The following is a 25,642-nucleotide window of genomic DNA, read 5'->3' as shown; positions in this document are numbered from 1 at the left end:
CAGTAGTCTTGTAAGGTTAGAAATGGTATAATTTTTATTTTCCTTTTATTCAGTTTTTTCTTTTTAGAGTGGGAACAATTAAATCCTCAATAAATTAGATTGATTTTTAAATATACTTAAAAAAAAACCCTCAATAGTGGGCTGGAGAGATGGTTCAGCCATTAAAGGATAGGCTCACAACCAAAAATGTAAGAGTTCGGTTCCCTGAACCCACAGCTGTCTCTCCAGCCATCTTTTGGCAGGTGATGGTGGCACCCATCTTTAATCCCAGCACTTGGGAGGAAGGCAGAGGCAGGCAAATCTCTGAGTTCATGGCTAGCCTGGTCTATAAAGTGAGTTCCAGGACAGCCAGGGCTGCACAGAGAAACTGTCCCGAAAAAAACAGAAACAGACAACCCAAAAGCTCAGTAGCAAATGCTTGAAAACACTGACATGCACACAAATCTGCTTGCATACACAGCTCATGGATCCTTGTGGGGTGAACTTAGCTTGATGCCTCTTCCTCTATTCTAGGTTATGATGACCAAACGGACTAAAGACATGGGCAAGTTCAGCTCTGTTACTGTGTCTACCATTGATGAAGAAGAAGAAGAGATAGAGGCTGTAAGTGCTTCTGCTTTCAGGGAATTGGGATCGGGAGGGAGGAGTAAGGGGCTCCAGGCCAGAGCCTCTGTAGAGCAGAACAGTTGGCAAGCCTGCTTTCACAGCCCGCTCTGCTAGTAAGAAACTCTGCTATTGGGAGTACCTGTTTCCCTGAATGGGAGGGACACCTAGCAAATGAGAACAAGGAATTTGGATCCTCTCATCACTTTTTAGTTTAAAACTACTGAAGTGGATTCAGACCTGACAATTCAGCATCTGCATGTACTGCATAGCAAGATTCTATCTCCACAACAAACAAGTAATAAATAAGATACTCGACTGAATGATTTTCAGTCCCTTCCAGGCTGGCTCTGATGCTTTCAGTCTGTCCTTAGCAGTAACGGCAGTTACTTTTCTGGTATTTCAAGCCAAGTGGTTTTTATGGAGGGGTGTTCTCACATGATCACCATGGAAACCTGAACTCTCCTGGGTTATTGAGAATATAAAGAGTTGAAAGTGTAGGGAAGTCCGCTGTGTGGAGTCCAGTTTCTGGCCTTGAGTAGTGTAACTACTGCGGTCTTGGTTGTAATTCCTGCCAAGTGTGTTGATGTAAAGGTCCTTCACTGTTCTGTAGAGGGAAGTTGCTGACTCCTATGCACAGAATGCCAAAGTGATTGAAAAACAGCTGGAGCGCAAAGGCATGAGCAAGAGGCGACTGCAAGAGCTGGTGAGTGGCCTGGGGAGGAAGGGTGCAGGCCCCCTGGCTTGAATTTCTTGCTTTGAATAAGATTTTCAGAGGCAGGGGAGCCTTTAAGAAGCTCTTGGGAGTTACTAGTATAGTGGCCGCCAGCTTTCTCACCCAGGCCCCGACTGTGGGTAAGCCCAACTCTGCAATACTGACTGGCTTCTGACTGCTAAATTAGAACTCTTGTTTGACAGGCCTGACTGGGGGATGTTTGGATCTGCTGCTTGTACTCTGTGGTCAGGGGTTAAGGGCCGGATTTTCGAGTGCTCTCCAGGGTGGAATGGCATACAGTTGTGCTACCTCAGTATACCCGAACTGGAGCTGTGGTTTGATAATTTCATGAATATTGTGTTATGTACTTATTCATTCTGATTGTTCTTACCCCACTCTTTTATCTCCCTCCCACTCTTGTTCACTACTACTTTCTTAATTTGTGTTTGTTATTAAGATAACAGTATTGGCTTATTTCATTACTCTCAGACATTACTGCATTGATGCTTCATCAAAACGTCTAGAACATTTTTTAGGTTAGCATACGAAGTAGTAAGTTTTTTTTATGGCATATCATAAATATGTCTCATATCTTTGTTTTCATTCTTTCCCTACCCCACCGCCTTCCCATGCTCCCTACCCCACAGCCTTCCCATGCTCCCTACCCCACAGCCTTCCCATGCTCCCTACCCCACAGCCTTCCCATACTCCCAACCTCACAGCCTTCCCATGCTCCCTACCCCACCGCCTTCCCATGCTCCCTACCCCACAGCCTTCCCATACTCCCTACCCCACCGCCTTCCCATGCTCCCTACCCCACAGCCTTCCCATGCTCCCTACCTCACAGTCTTCCCATGCTCCCTACCTCACAGTCTTCCCATACTCCCTACCTCACAGCCTTCCCATACTCCCTTCCCCACAGCCTTCCCATACTCCCTACCCCACCGCCTTCCCATACTCCCTACCCCACCGCCTTCCCATGCTCCCTACCTTACAGCCTTCCCATGCTCCCTACTTCACAGTCTTCCCATACTCCCTACCTCACAGCCTTCCCATACTCCCTACCCCACAGCCTTCCCATACTCCCTACCTTACAGCCTTCCCATGCTCCCTACCTCACAGTCTTCCCATGCTCCCTACCCCACAGCCTTCCCATACTCCCTACCTTACAGCCTTCCCATGCTCCCTACCTCACAGTCTTCCCATACTCCCTACCTCACAGCCTTCCCATACTCCCTACCTTACAGCCTTCCCATGCTCCCTACTTCACAGTCTTCCCATGCTCCCTACTTCACAGTCTTCCCATACTCCCTACCTCACAGCCTTCCCATACTCCCTACCTCACAGCCTTCCCATACTCCCTACCTCACTGCCTTCCCATGCTCCCTGCCCACTCTGGTTCCTCTCCTTACTTCTTCCACATAGTCTCTCTTCCTCTGCTTTTTTATTTTCTTCTTTCTCTCTCTTTCTATTTTTTTTAAAGAAAGGATTAGTCCAGGCTGACCTCAAACTTGCTATGTATGCAAAGCTGGCTTTGAACTCCTGATCCTCTTCCCTCTAGCTCCCCAGTTCTTCGATTACAGATCTACACTGTGCTTCCCCTTCTGCTTTCTTAGCACATGTAGTCCATTATCCCTCCTTCCCTTTCGTGAGCCTCTTTCTAGGTTCATAACCCCCATACACATGCACTTTTTTATGTAGCTTTCATGAGCCAGAGTTTGAAATTGATGGATAAGGATTCTAAAACCACTGTTGGCTTGTACACTGAGCAGTTAAGGGTGAGTGGGACAGTTAGAATAAAGAAGAAATGTTGAGTATTTCATGTGATTGTGATGTATCAGGGCATACTTTTTTTCTTCCCAGGCTGAATTGGAAGCCAAGAAAGCAAAAATGAAGGGGACCCTGATCGACAACCAGTTCAAATAATCTGGATCTTTTTGTGTTCAGACTGGAGGCCAGCACTTAGATCAAGACGAAATAGCTTCTTGATTTCATGGTCTAGTTTCTGTGTCCCAGGAAAAGATTGTCTGACCATCCCATTGATTTTCCTACATTGTTCTTCTTTTCTTTCATTGAAGTCCTTGACTCCATTTCACTTGCTTTCTGGATGGCAGATTGTTTTCAAAATCTTTGTATAGGCCGGGTGGTGGTGGCGCACGCCTTTAATCCCAGCACTCGGGAGGCAGAGTCAGGCAGATCTCTGTGAGTTCAAGGCCAGCCTGGTCTACAAAGTGAGTTCTAGGAAAGGCGCAAAGCTACACAGAGAAACCCTGTCTCGAAAAACCAAAAAAAAAAAAAAAAAAACTTTTGAGTTTTCTGTCTTCCTTGTTACATACTGGAGGATGGTCTTAAACTTGTGATCCTCCTGTCTTAGCCTCTCCAGTGCTGTAATTACAGGAACGCACCACCGTGCCTGGCTTCTGTACCAGTCCTCTTCATTTGAAGTACCCTTCTTCTGTGATATATTTAGGGCTAGCTAAGTCTCTAGTTTCTAAGGTAGGTGTTTTTTATTTCTTCTTCAAAGCTAATACAGTGTTTAAAGATTTTTGAAAAAGTATGGTATAAGAGGAAAGTTGCAGGAATTAAATTTAAAATTAATTCCTTTTCATTTTTAAAAGGTGGATCTTTTAAGAGACTCTGTCTCTGATCTTCGAACTGTTCTTAGAATTGACTATGCTTTGAATCTTTCTCCTGTCAGTAGAAATCAGTTAGAAACCTGAATCTGCAGAAATATTTCTGTACTTAAAATGTTAGAGTTATAGGTGAGCCATGCCATATCAAACTTCAGAATTAAAAAGGAAAAGCCATGTGGCTGGGGGTGTAGCTCAGTAATGGAGTGCATGCTAGGCATGTGTGAGGACATCCCCAGCACCAAAAAAAAAAAAAAAAGAAAAAAAAAGGAAAGCCAGATTGCAGATGCAGGGGTAGGATAGCTCAGGTCTGAATTAAAATATGGCCTTGCTAAGAAACCCAAAGGAGCTAGTCAGTCATCTGGGAGAATTACTGTGTGAGTACACAGGAGGGGGCATAGCGAGAGTAGCTTATCTATTGGGTGTCTTGTTTTACATTTGCTGTTTGCAGAGGACTGTTTGAAGTGTGTCACTACTTCAGTGAGGTCAGTATCCACGTGGTTCTTCCCATAGTCTTATCTGTTTGCCTGTAATACGAGGTGTGAGGAGACATGGAGTGTGTTGCCCTCCTCCTGTAATCCCTGACCAATTGCACTTTTTAAGCACCCAGGGCTTGTTTGTGAGGTGCTGCCGGGAAGGAATTTTCTTTGCCTTTTTTCTGATTTCATTACTTGCAGGGAAAAGTAGGTTAGAGTAGAGGTACAGTTGAGCTAGCAAAAGCTCGGCCAAAGAGGATTGGGGATTGTGGCAGTGCGCAGAGTGGTACTGCGTCACTGTCTTCCCAGTTACTCCGCAGCCAGTAAGTAGGGTCTTTCTGTGACTAATTCTTCTTCACCTCAGTTCCTGTCCTAGTTGGGACACAGAATTACTATTGTATGAATGACCAACTGTGTCCACCAGACAATGGCCTCTGCCTTTACTCCACTTTATCCCCAAATTCCTATATGCAAAGCTTGGATATACCTACACCACCTCAGAAATTCAGGCTTCTAGTCTCAGGCCACAGCCTCTGATTATTGCTAGTCTCCTGTACTTCCTTCCTTGTAGACCTTTTGAGGTGTGTGTATGGATTTGAGGGGTGGTTATTTTGTTAGTAATGCAACATAATAGTAGTAATAGCAACATTAATACTCCGTACTCTCCACTGAGTCCTTGGTGTGTGTCAGATGCTATGGAAAGCACTTTAGAGGTATTAGCTCATTCTACCAATACCTCCTATGAGATAACTTAACTCTTGTCATCACCTTTTTCAAATGAGCTCCTGAAGCTCAGACTTCAAGTTCCCCAAGAGCCACCAGCCAGTAATTGGTAAAGCCAAAAATCTGACTTTAAAACTCAAACTCTTTACTATGCTGAACTGCTTCTCCTGTGGAATCCTTATTTATATGTATATGTATAGTTAGATCAGAACATAATTCATTTTGCAAAACCAAGTGAAGTGCAATGTAAAAATATTCAGCTAGAGAACCCCCTAAAGCAATTCTGTGGTTATACTTCTACATATTTTCTGAAATATTTGCTCTTAGATAAATCCCAAGCATTTCAACATCTGGCTCAAGTTACACATTTTGCTTTCTTATAGAGGAAGATATATGTTTTGCAATATGTCATTAGTATCAAGTGAGCTCTGCATTTCATTATATTTTATTCTTTATATTGAAAATTATTAAAACAATCTGATGTACTTTCTCTTATTAGTTTCTAGTGTTTTTATAGCAACAGTGTTTTAATGTTAATAAAAAGAGCCATATTGAAATTTTGTAGTCATACTCTCTTCTTTTTGCAAATGATCAACTGTGGCTAAAATATGAAAATGTTGTGAAATGTTCTCACTCTAATAGTTGGTGACATTTGTAAGTGTAACTTGTCATTAAGAGAAATTGGAAACCTTTTTTAAAGACTAACCTGTCTTGTTGGGAGTACTGGCATGTGTGTACAGTTCTAACACTTAGGATCACTTTTGTTCAGGAGTTCAAGACCAATATGGGCACCATAGCAAGTAAGACTCTCTCAAAAAATAAAGTATACAATAAAATAACACAAATAATAGAATAGAATAAACTAAACTAGCTTGCTTTGATCATCTTAAGATTCATATTGCCATGGACCATATGTCCTCAGTCTCCTCCAATTTGTGTGTTTCTCAGGGGTATCTACTGATTTTCATTTAATTTTCCTAGTGATAGATGATGTTGAACATACTGCCTTTAATACAGTTTTAAAACAGTTTGTTATCTTAACCATATTTTTTGTTTTGAGATGGAGTCTCATGTAGCGGCTGGCTCTTATTTTTAGTTTTAGATTTTTGAAACAGGACCTCATATAACCCAAGCTGACATCAAGTTCTCTGTGTACCCGAGGCTGACCTTGAATTCCAGATCCTTCTTTTGTCTCTACCTTCTGAGTGTTGGGATTACATGCTTAGTGGGTTTTAGTTTTGTGATTTTTTTTTTAAGATCTTTTAAATTTTATTTTCTGTGTATGAGTGTTTTGCCTGCATATATCTATTATATCACATGTGTGCCTGATGCCTACAGAGGTCAGAAGAGGGCATGAGATCCCTTGAAACTGGAGTCATGGGTGGGTGCTGGGAATGGAAACCGGATCCTCTACAAGAGTAAAAAGTGCTCTTAACACTAAGCAGTCTCTCCAGCTCCTATCTTTAGAAACAGGAACACCTGATGGCTGTGGGGTTTTTATTCTTTTGCTACTAGCAAGAATTGAATCTAGTATCTAATGGCTGCTGGTCCAGTGCTCTACCACTGAGCTATATCCCCCAGCAGTGACCTTGAACTCTCCTTCGTGCACCTCCCAAGTGCTGGGACTACAGACTTGGGCACATGTAGTGCCTTTCTTTCTTTCTTTATTCTTTTTTTTTTTTTAAAAAAGATTTATTTATTATGTATACAGTATTCTGTCTGCATGTCTGCATGCCAGAAGAGGGCACAAGATCTCATTACAGATGGTTGTGAGCCATCATGCAGTTGCTGGGAATTGAACTCAGGACCTCTGGAAGAGCAGTCAGTGCTCTTAACCCCTGAGCCATCTCTCTAGCCCTACCTATAGTGCCTTTCTTGACTCAATCATAAATACATAAATATCTTCTGTATTTCTTTATTTTTGACATTTACATCTGTAGTCTATTTTGAAGTAGTTTTGTATAATGCACAAGTTGTGTGTCAGTTTATTTTTACATATCTAGTTGTTTTGACACCTAATTATTGACAAGACTATTTTTCTTTCATATATTTTATAGTTTTGTCAAAAGTCAGTTAATGGCTGAGTATGGTGGCACATACCTTGAATTTCAGCACTCGGGAAGCAAAGGCACTTTGTATCTCTGTGAGTTCAAGGCCAGCCTGATCTACATAGCAAGTTCCAGGCCAACCAGGACTGCATAATTGAGACTCTGTCTCAACAACAACAACAAAACCACTATATTTCATCCATTGTCATTTTACCCACATAGTACTTTTTTTCCTTTTTAATTCTGAGGTTCAAACCCTAGACTTCACCTATGTTACACTCTATCACTGAGTACCACCCTCAAGTTCCTTTACATTTTTTAATTTTTATTTATTTATTTATTTTAGTTTTGCTGTGTGTTCCCAGGTTGGCTGTAAACGTGATCCTCCTGCTGCAGCTTTCCAAGTATTGCAGCTTTATGGTCAGTTTTAAGATTGGGTCATGATTCTTCTAACTTTGTTCTGTTTTGGAATTATTTTTGGTTATTATGAATTTTTGTCTTTGCAGTATTTTAAAATTGGCTTGTTGATGTGTTCACTATTCTTTCTAGGGTTTGGGGGATTTTGTAAAATCTGAAGATCGTTTAAGGAGAATTGACATCTGTATAGGTGTTTGGTCCTTTTCATTGGTGTTTTGTACTTTTTCATGTACAGATCCCGTAGATAATTGGTTAAAATTTATACTTGGGTACTTCACTGCTTTCTTGTAGTTATAAAAGTTACTTTTTTTCTCTTTTATAAATCAATTTTCTATTTTTAATGTGTGTGAGTATTTTTCTTGCATGTATGTACATGTACCATATGCATGCCTGGTGCCCAAGGAGGCCAGAAGAGGGTGTAGGATCCCCAGGAACTGGAATTACAGATAGTTGTGAGCTATCATATGGGTGTTGGAAATGGAACCCAGGTCCTCTGCAAATTCCAAAATTCTGTTTCTGTTTTGTTTTGAGACAGGGTCTCATGGAACCCTGGCTGACCTCAAGCTTACTGTATAGCCAGGGACGACCTGGAAACCCCTGTTCTGCCAGTCTCCACCTCCCAAATGTTAAGATTATAGGCTTGCACCACCATATCTGGCTTTTTGTCTGTTTTTAAAACATCAAGTGAGATGTAATATTTCATTATGACATTTCTACATAATTGTTTTTGTTGATCTTCCTTGTCCCTTTTCTTTTCCATTCCCCTGCTCCTCCTGCACCATCCAGCTCCCAGCCATCACTTTCTTGCTTTTATGTCTCATGTGCTCTGTTACTCTATGCGCTTCCTCAAAACCCCTTTCCCCTCTCATGGTCCCCTTTCTACTTTTGTGATGACCACCCCCACACACATATTATATACATATGTATGTGTGTATGTAGGATCCACATATGAGAGAGAATATGTGGCATTTGTCTTTCTGTCTTTCTGAGTCTGGATTATATGACAGCATCCATCCTGCAAACTCAATTTAGAGTCAAGCCAGTCTGCTTGCTGTGATCTCATACTCAGACAGTTGAGTGACCACATCTTGTAAATGAGTGGAGTTTGATGCCATGAATGTATGGTTCTTGTGTCAGATGGGATTTCACCACAGATAGTCAATTGCTCAACTCGGTGTTTTGGACCAGCAACTCTGCTGTTCCCATCATATCAGCTTAGGACCACTTTCTTCCAATCTTTCTTTCCCTGCAAGGCCCCCCTCCCCCCAGCAGATGACTGCTCTCTCCAAAGCATCAAGAGCAGAGGAATGTATTTCGGTCCTTCTGTCCTTTTGGCTTTGCAGTCTCGGGGTAAAGATGTCTGTCTTCCTGTTCAAGGCTAATCCACTACCGTTTAGCTACTCAGCAGTCTATGTGTGCTCTTGAAGCAGGCACGTTAGTGGCGAACAAAGCAGTTCACATTGTGAAAGCAAAGTGACAGGAACTACTGAATGAAATGTGAGTTCAAGGCCAGTAAGATGGCTCTGCAAGCCCACCAATCTGAGTTCAATTCCCAGAACCCATGGTGAGAGGAGAGAGCTCAAAGTTGTCCTCTGCCCTCCACATGGTTGTGCATATATACACATGAATAATAATTTTTTAAATTAAAATTTTAGTAAAAATAATGTGATATGAAGCTGGGAAAATGGCGTAGTGAGTCAAGTGCTTCCCACACAAGTGTGGAGATCTGAGCTCATACCCCCAGAATGCATGTAAAAGCCCTGATGTAGTAGTGTATGTGGGTGACCCCAGTGTGTCTGTGGTGAGATGGGAGGCAGAGACAAGAGAATCCCCAGAAGGTTGAGCCTAGCTAGCCTGGCATAGTGAACAAGAGACCCCATGTTACGGTGGAAGACAAGGACCCATAACCAAAGTTGTCCCCTGATCTCCATGTGCACTTACCTACACTCACATATGCACAGCAATGTTTTAAAAAAGAGTGTGATGTCATAGAGAATTATGGGTCATCAGAGGTGGGCTCTGGAGAGGGCCCATTTCTAAGCCATGTGGTATCTGCAAAAAGTGAATGGGCCAACACATAAAGGCCAAGGGGAAGTGTCCCAGCTTATGGCATTGGAAAGTACAGAGGGGCAAGCTTTGGGGAAAACCAAAAGGACAGCAAGGGTCACTGAGTGCAGAGAGCAGCAGTGAGGTTAAGGCACGAACGGAAGCCAGGCCACAGGAGGCCTCGCAGAAGAGAAGAAGGGTTTGGGATCGCAGAAGAAGTAGGCAACTTTAAAGTAGAAACTTTAAAGCCAAGCTGTAACACCATACGATTTATGGCTTTCGTTTTGTTTAAAACATTTGCATGTGTTCAGAACTGACCGTTTGGTACTGGATAACCAACTGGTATGCTCTTCCCTGGAGAAGACTGTATCTCCTGCTCTCAGCTTTCCTGAGTTGCCTCTAGTTCGTTGTGTAGGGTTGAAGCCTCATGGGCTTTCCCTTGTCCACTTTAGTGTGCCTACTGTTTGTCCTTGTCCAGTATACCTAGCCCATGGTATACAGTAATCACAAAAATAAAAGAAATAATAAACTTTCAAAAATTGCACTGCTGGGGATTGGTACGAGGGCCTCGCATATTCTACACAAGCACACTTGGGAGCGAATTCCCACAACACACTCTACCACCAAACTATGTTTCTAGGTCCGCTGATTCATGTTTTCTTTTATCTTTATTTATTTTTAATTAGGTGTGTGTGGGTATGCCCACGTGTGCAAGTGCTCGTGGAGGTCAAAGGTGTTGGATACCCTGAAGTCACAGGCAGTCGTGAGCTGCTAGTTGTGAGTGCCTGGAGTCCAAACTGTCTTCTGAGAGTGATAGGGAACTGCCGAGCCGTCTCTGGAGTCCAGACTCGTGCTTTAAAATAATAGCTGCCATGTGGAGAATGGCTTGTGGGAAAGCAGGAATGAATGGAAGCAGGGAGGCCAGTCAGGAGACCATGTTGGCAGTCCAATGTGAGGTAAGAGGAAGGGGAAGATTGGAAAAAGGAAAGTGAGTGCATTTGAGATGCGGCTTGATGGGGGTGGCTACCAAGGCTAGCTTCTGGATGAGATGTGAGAAGTGAGGGGAAGGATCAACAATAGCTCCTTGAATTGTGTCTGGAATAATTGAGTGAATAAGGCCTTTTTCTTTATAAAAACTTTTCTCTCCACCCCCCTCTCTCTGGGGAGGGAGTCATTCATTGTGTGCATGTGGAGGTCAGAGGAAAATTTTGTAGAGTCAGTTCTTCCTTCCACCATGTCAGTTCCTGGGTATCGAACTCAGGTCATCAGGCTTGAACAGCAAGTGCCTTTTCCCACTGAGCTATCTTGCTAGCCCAGAGTGCCATTGTCTCAGGTGGAGAGGAACAGCTTTGCAAGAAAGCCAGGGACTGTGAATTGGACATATTTCTGAAATGTTCATTGGCTAAGTGGAGATGTCATTGTCAGTTGTATTAGTCAGATATTTTATCACTGTGAGCAAAAGCCTAAGAGAAACAATTTTAAAGGAGATTACATACAGGCTGATCATTAGCCTCCATTGTTTCTGGGCCTGAACTGAGGCAGAACATCATGGAAGGAAGTGGAGGGGCAGAGCTGCTCATCTTGTGACAGCCAGGAAGCAGTATGAGGAAGGGGCAAGACACAGCCCCAAGAACATGCCCCCAGTGACCTTTTTCCTTTAACTGCCATTACCTTCCCATTGGAAGATCTATTACTGTCCAATTTTAAAGTGTATCAATGGATGTAACCCCCATGGCCTAGTTATCTCTGGAGATAACCTTACAGACACACACAGGGATGTCTTACTAATCATCCAAACATCTCTCAGTCTAATCAAGTGGACAGCCAAGATTAAGCATCACAGAGATGTAATCTTTCAGCCCAGTTGTGGAAGACTTGCTACAGATATAAGTCTGGGAGCTGTCTAGGACTGAAGAGATGGCTCAGCAGTTAAGAGCACTTGCTCTTTCAGAGGACCCAGCTATACGGCAGTTCATAACTGTCGGTAACTCTAGTTCCAGAAGCCTCCACAGGTACCAGGCCATGTGGTACACATGTACATACACGCACATGTGACACATACATATATACATAAATGCAGGCAAACACTCATACACATAAAATAAAAAATAAATAATTGGGTGTTGTCCGTGTATAGATGCTGTTTAAAGCCACGGGACAGCATGAGGTTGCCAAAGATAAAAGTGCAGCTAGCAAAGAGAATAGATTCTAGAGAATTGAGTCCTTTGGTACTGTATTGTGGCCAGAAGCTGCGGCTAAGGTTGGAGGATGGATGTTAGCACAGGATCAGAGACTACCCCGTACAGCAGAAATGCCAGTCTACTAGGAAGTTGGTCCATGGAGGGAGCAACTATCCAGTGGAAACCAAGGAGGAGAGCCAGTCACTGCTGGAGACAACATCCATAACAGAGAGAAAGGAAGGGAAATACCCTGGCTTCTACCCTTCTCCCCTCCAATCTCCTGCCAATAACTCCCATCAGCCAAACATATCAGGAAGTCAGAGGAGAAAGGAGCCTGGGAAATGTCATTGTGTGCTACACTCAGCACAGCAGGAAGAAGCAAATAGGGAAGTGACCAGCCCATGCTTAAAGGAAGAGGAAATGAGCATCTGCCAAATGCCACAGATAAATATGATGAGGGCGTGGAAATGCCTGTTGCATTTAGCAACAAGGAAAAGGTGGGTGACCTGGACAAGAGCAGTTGGAAGAGAGCAGTGTCAGCAAACGCCTGACAGAACTGAGTTCAAGAGAGAAGGGCAAAGAGGAGTTGCAAGCTTTGATTACGGGGGCAAAAAAAGGAAAGGAGGGGAATGGGTGGCATGTGGAGGGGGAAGTAAGACTGACACGTACTCTCAAGACAGGAGAAATATCAGCATATTTGAATACTGATGAGAAAGTTCAAGAGAGAAGTAAGAATGGATGATGCCGGAGAGGGATTATTGGAGGGATGTAGTTGAGTAGGCTGAGATCTGGATCAAAAGTGGCCCATTGATAGGACTTCCAGAAACTCAGTGGAAGCTGGGGTGGGGGTAGCACAGAGCGTTTGTGTAACTGGCATGGGGCCCTGTGTTTTATTTCCAGCACCACGAAAAGAAAGAGGGAGGTGGTCTTCAACCCTCCGATTAAAGACCTAAAAGATCGTCTGCTATATTCCTCGACTGCGCACAGCCATTTCCTGTGTCTCTCGTGTACACCAGGCTGGGCTTTGCTTCAAAGTCCAGTGTCAAGAATGCCATACTTTTCAAAGCAGCCATTTTGATTATAAGCTAGACACAATTAGGACTTCTTTTCCTTTTCAGAACAGGAAGATGCAACTGATGTCTTGTTCGGGTTTTTTGTTGTTGTTTTGTTTTGTTTTTTTGTTTTTTTCTGTGATGATATTGTGTTCCCCCAAATATTGTGCACCCTAATAAATTTATCTGGGGTCAGAGAACAGAACAGCCACTAGATATAGAGGCCAGAAAATGGTGGCACACATGCCTTTAATCCTAGCATTCCAGAGGCAGAGATCCACCTGGATCTCTGTGAGTTTAAAGCCACACTGGAAACAGCCAGGCATGGTGACTTACGCCTTTAATCCCAGGAAGTGATGGCAGAAAGCAGAAAGGTATATAAGGCGTGAGGACCAGGAACTTAGGCTGGTTAAGCTTTCAGGCTTTCAAGAAGCAGTTCAGCTGAGACCCATTTGGATGAGGACACAGAGGTTTCCAGTCTGAGGAAATAGGATCAGCTGAGGAACTGGCAAGGTGAGGAAGCTGTGGCTTGTTCTGCTTCTCTGATCTTCCAGCATTCACCCCAGTACCTGGCTCTGGGTTTGTTTTTATAAATAATAATAAGACCATTTAAGATTCGTGCTACATTTTTCCAGACAGGGTTTCTCTGTGTAGCTTTGTGCCTGTCCTGGAACTCACTCTGTAGATCAGGCTGGCCTCTAACTCACAGAGATCCGCATGCCTCTGCCTCCTGAGTGCTGGGATTAAAGGTGTGCGCCACCGTCACCTGGCCTGGATTTGGGTCAAAAGTAGTTGACAGAACCTTTTTAGGGTCGATTAGAAAAATAGAAACAGCCGGATGGTGGTGGCACATGCCTTTAATCCCAGCACTCGGGAGGCAGAGGGGGGCAGATTTCTGTGAGCTTGAGGCCAGCCTGGGCTACAGAGTGAGTTCCAGAAAAGGCACAAAGCTACACAGAGAAACCCTGTCTTGAAAAAACAAAACAAAAAACAACCAACCAACCAAACAAACAAAAATGCCATTTATTGAAATGGTGATTTTAAAATGTTATTGTTGTTGAGACAGGGTCTCCTATCTGAGGTTGGCTTTGAACTCACTATGTAGCCAAGGATGGTCTTTTAAACTTCTGATTCCTCCTGCCTTCACCTCTGGAGTGCTGAGATTACAGGAGTGTGCCTGGCTGTATACAGGGCTGGGGACTGAAGTCAGGGCTTCAAGCATCCTAGGTAGATACTCTACCAACTGAATGGTATTTCTGGCCCCTACAATGGCAGGTTGTTGACAGAAAAGAGCAGTTTACAGAACAGTGTGTGTAGAGTGATGTTATTTGGTATCCTGTATATCTATGTGCGTATGCACAGAGAGGGAAAGGAAGGAGAAAAGATGAAGGAGAGATGCAGATACACACAAAGACGATAAAGGCAGTGGGCTCAGAACCAGGCGTGATGGTGCACATTTGTAATTCCAGCAGCAGGAGGTGGAAGCCGGAAAGTGAAGAGTTCAAAGCCAGTGAGGGCTGTATAACAAGAGCCCATCTTACAAAGCCCAAAGAAAATGAAAAAGACAGTGGTCTCAGGCAGGGTGGTGGTGCACATCTATTAGCCCAGAACTCAAGAGGCTGAGGCTGGAGGGTTGCTTGAGCTCAGGATTTGAGACCCTCAGTTCTCTCTCTGTCTCTCTCTGTCTCTCTCTTTCACACACACACAAACACACACACACACACAGTAGTTTGTTGGTAACCAGTGTGTGGCATTGAGTTCTAGCATAACTTCTCTGAACTTGTTTCAAATAACTGAGGATGACAACTTTTATGTAATTTCTTTTTTTTGGTTTTTTGAGACAGGGTTTCTCTGTGTAGCTTTTTTGCGCCTTTCCTTGATCTCGCTCTGTAGACCAGGCTGGCCTCGAACTCACAAAGATCCACCTGCCTCTGCCTCCCGAGTGCTGGGATTAAAGGCGTGTACCACCACCGCCCAGCAATTTCTTATATTAAAATAGTATAATTGAAAAAAATTTAAAAATAGTATAATTGATGTCAGAACTCTGACCGTCGTAGAAGGAAAAGAAGATATATGGATCAGTCTCACTAATGTCAATATAAAGGTCCTGGATATAGATGGAAGTTCTAAAGAGAATTCAGATGGAATTCTAGAGTAATTTACACACCATGAACAAGGTTGGGACACCTGCTGTCATTGCTATTGCTTAACACTATTCTGGAAGTTCTATCTTAGTTGATAAAATCGGAAAAAGGAGTGGTCTGAACGCATAAAAGAAACTCATAAAACCCTCATTGTTTCAGTTATGCTCTTTGACATCTGAATAAGAGGGGCAGGAGCAATTTTTTTAACTATGGTAAATCTTCATTGTTAATATTCTGATCCCGCTCCTTGGTACCACCCTGTGTCCTGACGTAAAAGTCTCTTTAAGGAAAAACTCCACCCCTTTCTCTCTCTCTTCTCCCTCCACTTCCACGAGGTGTGCACCCCTCGACCCCCCTCCCTTCCTCTTTCTCTCTTCTATCTTCTCTTCATCTCTCCACTATAAAACCATTTCTGCATAGATACAGCCTCTGGGTTGTCAATGTCCACCTGCTGCCCACCAGCATAGATACAGCCTCTGGGTTGTCAATGTCCACCTGCTGCCCACCAGCCTGCCAATGCATGCCAGCATGGTTCCCTGCACATGCGGGATACCCTTGGGGGGGGCGCATATAATAATTCATAACTGTCATCCGTCAGAAAAATCATGGAGCTAGGGAAATGACTCAGTGGTTAAAAAAGCTTGCCTCAGGAGTGTAAGGACCCAGAGTTCAAGTCCCCAGAACTGGAGCTATAGCATGATTATCTATAATCCCAGCACTCTTACGAGAAGATGGAGGTGTAGATAGGGGGATTCCTAGAAGCTCATGGAAACGCCCTGCCTTTCCTGGAAGGAGTCACCGGCTTGAGGACTGTGGGGTGGAGCAGAATGGTATGAGTTATCAATAGCCTTCTGTCACCTTTTCTTATGGATCCACCAGAGTTTGGAGAGGAGTTCCTTCCCGCATGAGGAACTGGTTTGCTTCCCTGCTTCCAGACACCAGACACAGGTCCACGTGTTTATTCTGATAGCAGATCCTCTGGGATAACTTTACGCTCATGTCTTTACCACCACAATGGTCTCGCTGGTTTTCAAACATGCAAGCACATTCCTGTCCTGAAGCCTTTGCAGTTGCTGTTCCCTCTGCCTGGAACACTTTTCCCACAGGTATTGATTGGCACGGTCTGTTCCCTCACTTCCTTCGGGTCTTGATTTTCTTTGCAAAAATATCATTTTTCTCAGAGGACTGGTGACCATTATAACTAAAATTTCATCACCTCCTATTTTTGCTTTCTCTCTTGCTTTTTTTCTTCCCATAGGACCCTGCATATTTTTCTTGCTCATGTCATTTATTACCTGGCTCTCCCACTGCCTTAAAAGCTCAGAGTTCATTAAGAATAGAGATGAGGGGCTGGAGAGATGGCTCAGAGGTTAAGAGCACTGACTACTCTTCCAGAGGTCCTGAGTTCAATTCCCAGCAACCACATGGTGGCTCACAACCATCTGTAATGAGATCTGGCGCCCTCTTCTGGCTGGCAGGCATACATGCAGACAGAACACTGTATATACAATAAATAAGTCTTTTAAAAAAAAAAGAATAGAGATGATTGTGTGTGTGTGTGTGTGTGTGTGTGTGTGTGTGTGTGTGTGTGTGTGTGTGTGTGTGTGTTTAGAGCCTAGTAGAGTTCCCGGTAATGCAGTATCAATGACTATTAACTGAATGAATGAATGAGACATTGACTGCTTGTTGACCAATGCCAGTGCAGCAGTGCCCTATTCATCCCTGTGGCACACTGTGATGTGATTCTCTGCCCTTCTCCGGACTCAAGGACTCTGCCTACAACAGACAGATGCTGAGCTATCTGTGCAATAGAGACAGATGCGAGCTGAGAGTAGAGTTTGAAGGTTCCCAGCATGCACGTATAATAATAACCGAAGAGATGGCAATGCTAATTCCCTTGATTTGATCATTACATATTTGAGAACGTGTATTGAAGTACAGCAATCCTTCATAAGTAAGTGTAACTATTATATGACAATCAACATATTCAAAGAGAATAAAAGGAAGAATGCTTCAGGCCTCAGTCTTGCCCTCAGTCTCTCCCGGAAGAGGAGACAGGGTTGTAGGTCTGATGTTCTGATAGCTTGGCCATTAGCAGTCATACTCACATACATGGTCCCTGTGTGCTCCTGTGTTCCTGTGAGACAGTCATAGCACTTTGCCTTCCAGGATTCAATAGAGCTCACTAGACCTACCTTGCACTACCTTGCAGTGGGACTGGTTCTACCCCTGTTTAGGAGAGAGAGATAGAGAGAGAGACAGAGACAAAGAGAGAGACAGATAAAAGAGCGGTCCTCAAGTAGTCCAGACAGGTGTATCTGTACTCAGACTGGCCTCAAACACATAATCTCCCGGCCCCAGCCTCCGAAGTATTGAGATTGCAGATGTGCAACACCATGCTGGGCTCTGATTGGCTTCTTTGATCTATCTAGTGCCCACGAAATACATCCCTGCAAACTGTTGACTTCCTCTCTCGAGCCCAGCCCTCAGGCTTCTCTGGAACCCTAGGTACAGCCTCCTGGGCCTCTACCATGGAACTCATCTTGCCATGACAGAATTGTCCATTGACCATTCTGACTCGTAAGCACCCTGAATGCAGAGACCAGATCTATCTTGTTCACTATACCATTGGCAGTGATTAGGCAAGTCCCTTGGCATACTAGCTGCAGAACATGATGGCTCAGAGCATGAACACTGCAGGCCAGACTGCCTGAATTATAACAGGCATGCATGTGGTACACAGACATAGATGCAGGCAAAACACCCATACATCCTTAAAAAGAAGTTTTTGCTACTTGCTCGTAGCTCCGCATGGGTGACAAGCTAGTTTTTTGTTTGCTTTGCTTTTTCAAGACAGGGTTTCTCTGTGTAGTCTTGACTGTCCTGAACTCACTTTGTAGACCAGGCTGACCTCGAACTCAGAGATCCGTCTGCCTCTGCCTCCTGAGTGCTGGGATTAAGGGTGTGCGCCACCATAACGCAGCAAACAAACTAGTTTTAAGAGACACAGCTGGGGGCTCGGCCTACCCTTCAATCCCAGTGAATTCTCATTTCAGATAGTCCTCCTTGTGTGGGGAATTTTCTCAGAATAATGAGGCATTGAATGACCCGTCTGGGCGGAGTACTGGGCTATTGTCGCTCTAGTAGGTGATGAGCCGCCTGCTGTGTATTTTGTCATTGTAGTGGTGCTTTTCTCCTTTGTAGCTTTCTCATTAGTGTTCCTTTGTCATTGCCTGCGTGTTGGATCTGCCTACATTTAATCCTGACTCCTGTATTTATCCATCTCCCGGTAGACAAGTGTTTATCTTCTTCATTGTTGAGCCCGGAGTAGTTTTTTTTAATCAGTTTATGATATTGTAATCCCCACACAGGTTTTGTTCTTCCATCAGTAAGGTGTTTGTCATTATCATCAGTAATTATTGTGACAAAAATAATCATCATAGGGGCTGCATATGAGGCTCACTTCCTAGAGGGCTTGTCCCGCAGGGCCGAGACCCTGGGTTTGATCCCAGCATCAAGTAAACAAAGCTTGCTGCTCCATGCCTGTTATCCCAGCACTCAAGTGGAGGCAGGAGGAAGAGAAGCTCAAGGTCATTCCTCAGATGCAAAGCAAGTTTGAGGTAGTCTGGGGTACAGGAGACTGTCTCAAAAAAAAAAAATTCCAAAGTCGTGGCTTTATATTTCATTCTTGTTCAGGAAATGGCTGGAGGGAGGGGGGAGGTTAGGAAAACAGACTCATAAATTGTCCTTGAAATAATATAGACATTTCCTGGTAGACACTCATGAAATCCGAGGGAAGACGACAAATCTAAGTAACCAAGGGCAAGAGGGTCTAAAAATTTGAACAGTTTGATTCTGCTACAACGATTTGTTCTCTGGAGTCAATAGAAAAACCAATACCATTTGGCAAACACATTCTATGTCCCTGGTCAGCTCCCCTTCAGTCTTCTGAAGCAGACATTTCATTCTCCTCCCGCCGACACCCCTCAAGCCGTGCTTTCGTGAGAAAGCTTGTTTTCTCTTTCCTCAGAGCAGAATTGAGGCTAACAGCCTGAACGCCTTCTGCCTGACCAACCGCAGCGCAACGGCGCCCTCTTCCTCTCTGTGGTGGTGATGCTTCCCTGCTCCTCCGTTCTCAAAGCTCTGCCTTCAGCTCTCAGACCCCGTGGGACTTCTCTGCCTGTGTGAGATTGCCTTGCCTGAAGAGAACTGCTTTCCCAAGGGCGAATTTCCTCCCCAGGGCAAGCACTGACTGACGCAGGGATGCAAAGGCCCGCCCCAGTGTCCTGGCTTCAGAACTTCCCATAAGCTAGAGCCTGCACAAGAGCCTCTTGTCTCTTCCAAGCCTGCCTCCATGCCTTCCTTCCCACAGGTGATCCCCTGAGAACTCCCCGAGAAACCTCCCGTGGCTGATATTAACCAAGCGTCTGTTCCTAGAGGGTGGAGAGACGTCTCAGCGGTTAACACCACTTGCTGCTCTTGCAGAGAACCTGGGTTGGGCTTCTCAGCACCCACTTAGCGGCTAACAATTTGCAACTCCAGTTCCAGAGGATCTTCAGGGCACCGATGGGTACTGCATACACCTAGTCCACAGACATACATGCAGGCGAAACATTGCCACATATAAAAAAAATCTTAAAAAAGCGCCTGCTCCTTAATGAACTCATCCTGAAGCCCAAGGACAGTATTCAGATATGGGTCCCCTCACCTCTCTTGGACTTTGTCGCTTATCTCCTCTCTTTCTGGCAATGCCAATGTCTCCATGTCCTCCAGGCATGCAAATTTGAATAGATTTTCAAAAAAACAACTCCTTTGGCACAGAGTCCCTTTCTCATCTCTGCTATTTCCCCCTTTTACCTGTTAACTATTCTTTTTTGTTTGTTTATTGAAATGTGGTCTCAGTATGTAGCACAGACTGACCTTATTACATTTGTAAATCCTCCTGCCTCAGCCTCCCAGGTGCTGGGATTACAGACACTTGGCACTATCCCTCTTTATTCCTTAACTGCTTGTGGTCACCAAGGCCCCGTTCTTATCCCCCTTCTCATTCATTTCATTCATGGCCGCGGCTTCAGCTACCCCTCTTATTAATACACAGTGAAGGTGCCCGAATCTCAGCTCAGGCCTCTGCTGCTGAGTGAGCCACTTTGGTGTCCAAGTGAGTATTTGTCATCTCCACTCCAATGTCCCGCAGGTATTTCAGTCCCAGCACACCCACAGTGGCTCTCATCATCTCTTGTCCCCGAGCGTTTTCTCAGTTCCAGTGAAGGCCACTGCCAGGTACCCACTTACGTAAGCCAGAAACCGGATTTCCCTAGCATGATCCCGCCCCTTATCACCTGCTTCCTCAAAGCACCATGTCCTGTTGGCTCTGCTTCTTTAAGGGTTCTCAGATTCCTGATTCTTCTCTCCTCAATGTCCTAGTTAGATTTTAAAGCCACGTGACCCTGCATGACTCCAACAGCCTCCTTCTGCCTTAATACTCTGCCCTTCTACTACTTCTAGGCCGGATTGAGCTACAGCTCCACATCCAGAGCAGAGGTCCTTTAAAGCAGTCGTTCTCAATCTGTGGGTCACGACCCCTGGGGGGGTTGAATGACCCTTTCACAAGGCTCACATATTAGATATCCTGCATATCAGATATTTACATTAGGATTCATAACAGAAAATTTACAGTTATGAAGTAGCCACGAAAATAATTTTATGGTTGGAGGTCACCACAACATGAGGAACTGTGTTAAAGGGTCACAGCATTAGGAAGGCTGAGAACCACTGCTTTAAAGCAATGTGGATCATAGTGTTCCTGTACTCAAAATGTCTCCAGTGGCTTCTTGCTGCCTTCAGCGTGAAGTGGGGTTTCTTTCGATTGCCGCCTCTCTCAAACCTACCTTGCCTACCTGGCTTTTCCACAGCTGCCATTCTAACATAACTACTTGAAGTCATTGAGCATGCCTCCTCTGCCGTGCCCAAGGTCGTCTTTGTACACGTCCCCCTCTTTGGGAAAGTACCTCATTACTCCTTGCTGGCTCTTTCCTCTTTCCCATCTCGACTGAGCGTCAAGTGTCTTTACCAACTTTTCAGAATCTCATAAACTGATTTAGACCCTCCCCCTGTCCTTCCTCTTCCCCAGCATCTACTGGACCCGCCACACCCTCCCTGGTACCTCTCAAGTTGAGGTCCTTGGGGCCAGCAGTTCCATGCCAGAATCCCCGGACCCAGCACAGGGGTTGGCATGTGCTGTGTCGCTCCCTAAGCGCTTGTTGCATGATGAGTCATTGAAGTATGAATGAGGAGGAGCAGGAGGGAGGGGAGAAAGGGGTGTGATGGGAGGAGGGCGGCAGCTCCTTCTGTCGCACAATTTAGCTCTGGCGAGAAACATCCTGTCTAAGGCCTGTGATAGACTCAGATGATCCCAAATGCTCTGGGCAGTCCGGCTCCAAGCTGGAGTGTGACTGTGTGTGATATCTCTCTCTCTCTCTCTCTCTCTCTCTCTCTCTCTCTCTCTCTCTCTCTCTCTCCCTCTCTCTCCTCCCTCCTTCCCTCCCTCTCTCCCTTCCTTCCTTCATCCCTGTGCTGAGACTAGAACCCTGAGCCTTATACATGCTAGGAAAGTATTCTATGGTGAGCTAAGACCCCTATCCCAGCCTCTTCTATTGGTTTAATTGGTTAACTAATTGAGACAGGATTTTGCTGTGTATCTCAGGCTGGCCTGGAATTCACTATGTAGTCCAGGCTGGCCTCAAGCTCATGACAAGCCTCATGCCTCCATCTTCTAAACTCTAGGAGGCACGGGCTCCCTCACCTGCCTCAGACTTTTCTCTTTAATTCAGTTTTGCTAGATAAATATTTTCTGTGTGTTCTGTGACCTGGAAAAAGAGATTAAATTAGCAGTGTTACAGAATTTCTAATAATGATGGTCAAGTACCAAGAATGTCATGAGTATCTAATTGGGGCCTTGACATCTTGAATTTATCCATAAATTTCCTCATGTTAAAGCTTTTTCTTGTTTTTCCCCTTTCTTTTTCTTTTTCTGATACAGGATGTCATATATCCCAGGCTAGCTTCAAATTTACTATCTAGCCAAGGTTGACCTTGAACTCCTGACTGTCTTGACTCCAACTTCCAGAGTGCTGGGATTACAGATGTGAACACCCACATCCATTTTATGTGGTACTGGGGATCCACCTCGGGCCTTCCTGAATGCTAGGCAGCCAGTCTACCAACTGAGCTGTATTCCCAGACTTCCTCTGTTTAAAAGCAGGCCTGGAGTCTCTGGTCATGCCTGTTTTATAGGTGAGGAAACCAAGACACAGTGAAGCCAAGAGGCTAAGCACTCCAGCCTTGTCAGAGCCAAATCCAACTGACTAGGGATAGCTAGATTCTAGCGTGAGCTTGGCTGAGTTCCAGCCCCGTAAGGCTGTCCAACTCAGTAAATTTATACTCTGCCCACAAGAGGTCAGTAGGTCCCACGGGAGCAGAGTGGCCACAGAAAGGCCTGCAGGAAGGAAGGCAGGCTGTTCTCTGTGACAGTGGCTCCCTGAAAGGAACTTCTAATACTGCCAGGACTTCCCAGAGTGGTGGGGTGGCCAAGGATTCGCTTATGCCAGGAAGGCTGCGCAAATTCCTTCTTTCTATTGTGATCCTCTGAGTGGAATGAGCACCTGTGGAGGGCAGTGCAAATGGACGAAGGAGCTGGCATACTGGGCCTCTTCCTCGAAGGCTGTCGTGTCTCCCTGGGAATAATGAACCACTAATATCACAGGGCTGTCTCTGCGGGGCCAGAACTTGAAGATCCATATAACAACATCCTCTGATTTAGAACCTCAAAGATCTGGATTTGGATCCTGAGTTGTATTAACTCTGGCAAGTTGATTAATTATTTCTCTAAGCATCTGTCTCCCAATTGTTGACATGAAGAATAATATCTAGTTTTGAGTTGTTCTGAAGATGTATTTACTTGTTCATTTAAAAAACCATTTGGGTGCCTATCCTACCTATGGATGCTACCAGGCTCAAGTGGATGTGACATTTAAGTCCAGTGCCCGGCACATAGCAAACACTGTTTTAATGAAAACCTCTCTTTGAAGGTCAGGCCAGGAACTTAGAGTCACAGTCATAGGCAGTTGGAAGCATCCTGAACAAACAAGTAGGAGGAGGAAACTGCCATTAAGGAGACTCCACTGGAGAGCCAAGGTTCAACAATGCCTGCCTTATCACTTTCATAAGTGCTTCTCTGAGCACCATAAACCATATGACGTGGTGGCATACACCTGGAATATCAGTACTCAAGAGGCTAAGGCAAGAATATCAAAGTCTGAAGCCAGTATGAGCTCCATAGGAAGTGTGAGGACAGTCTGGGATACAGAGTGAAACAACAAGAAAACCAGCTAGGCTTATTTGCTACCCTTGTAGAGGATCAGACACGTACGTGTACAGACAGACAGACACATTCACATAAGTTAAAAATAATGCAGTGAACTCGGGGTATGACTCGATGATAAAAGAAGTCCTTAGCATGCCCCTGGTTTCAATTCTAAGCACCAAAAAGAGGAGGAGGGGGGAGGGAGGGAGGGAGAGAGAGAGAGAGAGAGAGAGAGAGAGAGAGAGAGAGAGAGAGAGAGAGAGAGAGAGAAGGTGCAAAGAGGACTGAGTCTAACAACTTGAGCCAACATTTCAACTGGGGACAGGGACTGTTCCTAAAATCATGGGTTTCATAATCTGTCTTTTTCTTGGGAAGTGGTAAGTGCGGAGGAGCCCAGAAGAAGCCTTCTGCCTGCTTTCTGCAAGCAGAGAGCCCCCCCCCCCCTTTTAACCAAATACTTTGCCTGTCTCTAGGCAGTGAGTTCATAGTATGTATTAGTGAGGACTGGAGCCAGGACACTGGAATGACAGGAGAACATAAGAGCATAACAGTGTCACACTTTGAGGTCAGAGAGATGGCTCGGTGGGCAATGGAGCTTGGCACACAAGTCCAATGACCTGAGTTTGGATTCCTGAAACCCATGTCAAAAGCTCGATTCCCAGCATTACTATAGTGAGATTGGAGGCAGAGACAGGAGAATTATCCAGATGCTGGTGGGTCAGCCAGTGTGGAATACTCAGCAATATGGAGAAGCAAGAAAGACCCTGCCCCAAACAAGTTTGAAGGTGGTAACCAACTCCCAAAAGTTATCATCTGTTCTCTGTACATTCACTGTATGTAACACCCCCCCCCTCTCTCTCTCTCTCTCACACACACACACACACACACACACACACACACACACACACACACACACACACACACACGATGAAATGTAAACAAACCTGGAAGAAAAAAGCTTCACTGCCTGAGGGATGGATCATGAGACATACAGTCCCAACCATCCTTGAGACCCTTAGTGAGCAAAAGAGAATTTATCAATGGCTTTGAGAAGCTGCAGCATCCTTCCAGCCTGCCTCACCAAGAGGGATGTCTTACACACACTTTTGCTTCCTCTTAAAGAGGAATTCTGTTATTCAAGACACTCCTTTCCCAAGCTTCAAGTGATGGCTTCCTGTGGGGTATCATAAGTCTCTCTCTCTCTTCTCAGGTTGCAGGTGCCTGTGGTAGCAGTAACTCTCTCATGGCAACACTGGAGGGTGGAGACCTTCTGGAGTAGGCCCCCCTTATCCCATCCCGAGCAAGCAGACCCGAGTTCAGCGAAGCGCAGCAACTTGTTCAAGGTCGCTCCACGATACTGGAAAAGCCAGAAGTTTGTGGTCAGGCAGCCTGCTTGATGCTTGGCCCCCCACTTCGATGGAGGTTTTCTGGACTTCTCCATTGCCTTTCCTTTGCCCCCATCCTCTCCTGATTTCTTTTCTTCTGTCCATAGAGGCCACAGCTAGCAGTTAGTCCAGAGAGATTGGTTCCACTCAGGGCGGGGGTAGAGGAATCCTGGTAGCCAGGTGCCTTGCCTTCAGAGGAGCCCATCAGATTTTCCATGAGCTGCCACAGGAAGCACATCAGGGGACCCACCGGTCAGGCACAGAGCAAGGGGCCTGGGATGTTGCAGTTTCTAGGTTAGCATGGATAGACCTGGCTCTCCAATCAGGGCCTTTTCTGGGTGACACTGTGATGAACTTAGAGCAAAGTCAGTCGACTAGAAGAACCATTGCATTTCATTTCTTTTTCAAGAAAAATGGAAGGAGTGCCTTTTACAGTGTCTGCCAAGTGCCAGTGTGGTGCCAAAGGAAGAGCTAGGAATAAAAAGGGCAAAGTCTCTGCCTTCTTGGGTTTTACAGTCTAATGACATTTAAAAATAGTGTTTATCCTTTGCTTTAAACACACACACACACACACACACACACACACACACACACACACACACACACATACACACACACGTGTTTTGTCATCACATGTCTGTCCTCTCAAGTTTTGGTCAGGACCTTTGAACTTTGTATTTCTGGTGCCAAAGTGGTTTTGAACCTTGGGCTTATACAGTGCTGCTAAATGTTTAACAGTCAGCTCTCATAGGGAAAATCTCTGTGTGTGTGTGTGTGTGTGTGTGTGTGTGTGTGTGTGTGTGTAATGACAAACTGAGTTGCTCTCCCAGATGTATAATATACAAATATATAATAAGCATG

At 44.9% G+C, this 25,642-nt stretch overlaps 1 protein-coding gene across 7 annotated transcripts in view; it reads left to right on the top strand.

Moving 5' to 3' along the window:
* The window catches only part of Steep1 (STING1 ER exit protein 1), a 35,977-nt gene extending 16,136 nt beyond the window's left edge, over window positions 1-19,841 (top strand). For 3 of the 7 annotated variants that reach the window (XM_052738166.1, XM_052738155.1, XM_052738146.1), the window contains 3 exons: window positions 514-603; window positions 1,217-1,309; window positions 19,065-19,841. In XM_052738166.1, coding sequence (XP_052594126.1) covers window positions 514-603; window positions 1,217-1,309; window positions 19,065-19,148 — 267 coding nt within the window. In that variant the 3' untranslated portion in view covers window positions 19,149-19,841. Of the gene's footprint in view, window positions 1-513; window positions 604-1,216; window positions 1,310-3,181; window positions 6,815-10,344; window positions 10,615-12,738; window positions 13,456-19,064 lie in introns of those variants that run through there. The other 4 variants (XM_052738160.1, XM_052738148.1, XR_008218203.1 and 1 more) reach the window with 3 other exon arrangements.
* Window positions 19,842-25,642: the final 5,801 nt, after the last annotated feature.

Source organism: Peromyscus californicus, unplaced genomic scaffold (assembly GCF_007827085.1).
Source record: "Peromyscus californicus insignis strain IS unplaced genomic scaffold, ASM782708v3 Scaffold_10__1_contigs__length_136768540, whole genome shotgun sequence".
Classification (NCBI taxonomy): domain Eukaryota; kingdom Metazoa; phylum Chordata; class Mammalia; order Rodentia; family Cricetidae; genus Peromyscus; species Peromyscus californicus.
Note: the sequence above shows the minus strand (reverse complement) of the source record. Positions and strands in the feature narration are given on the sequence as shown.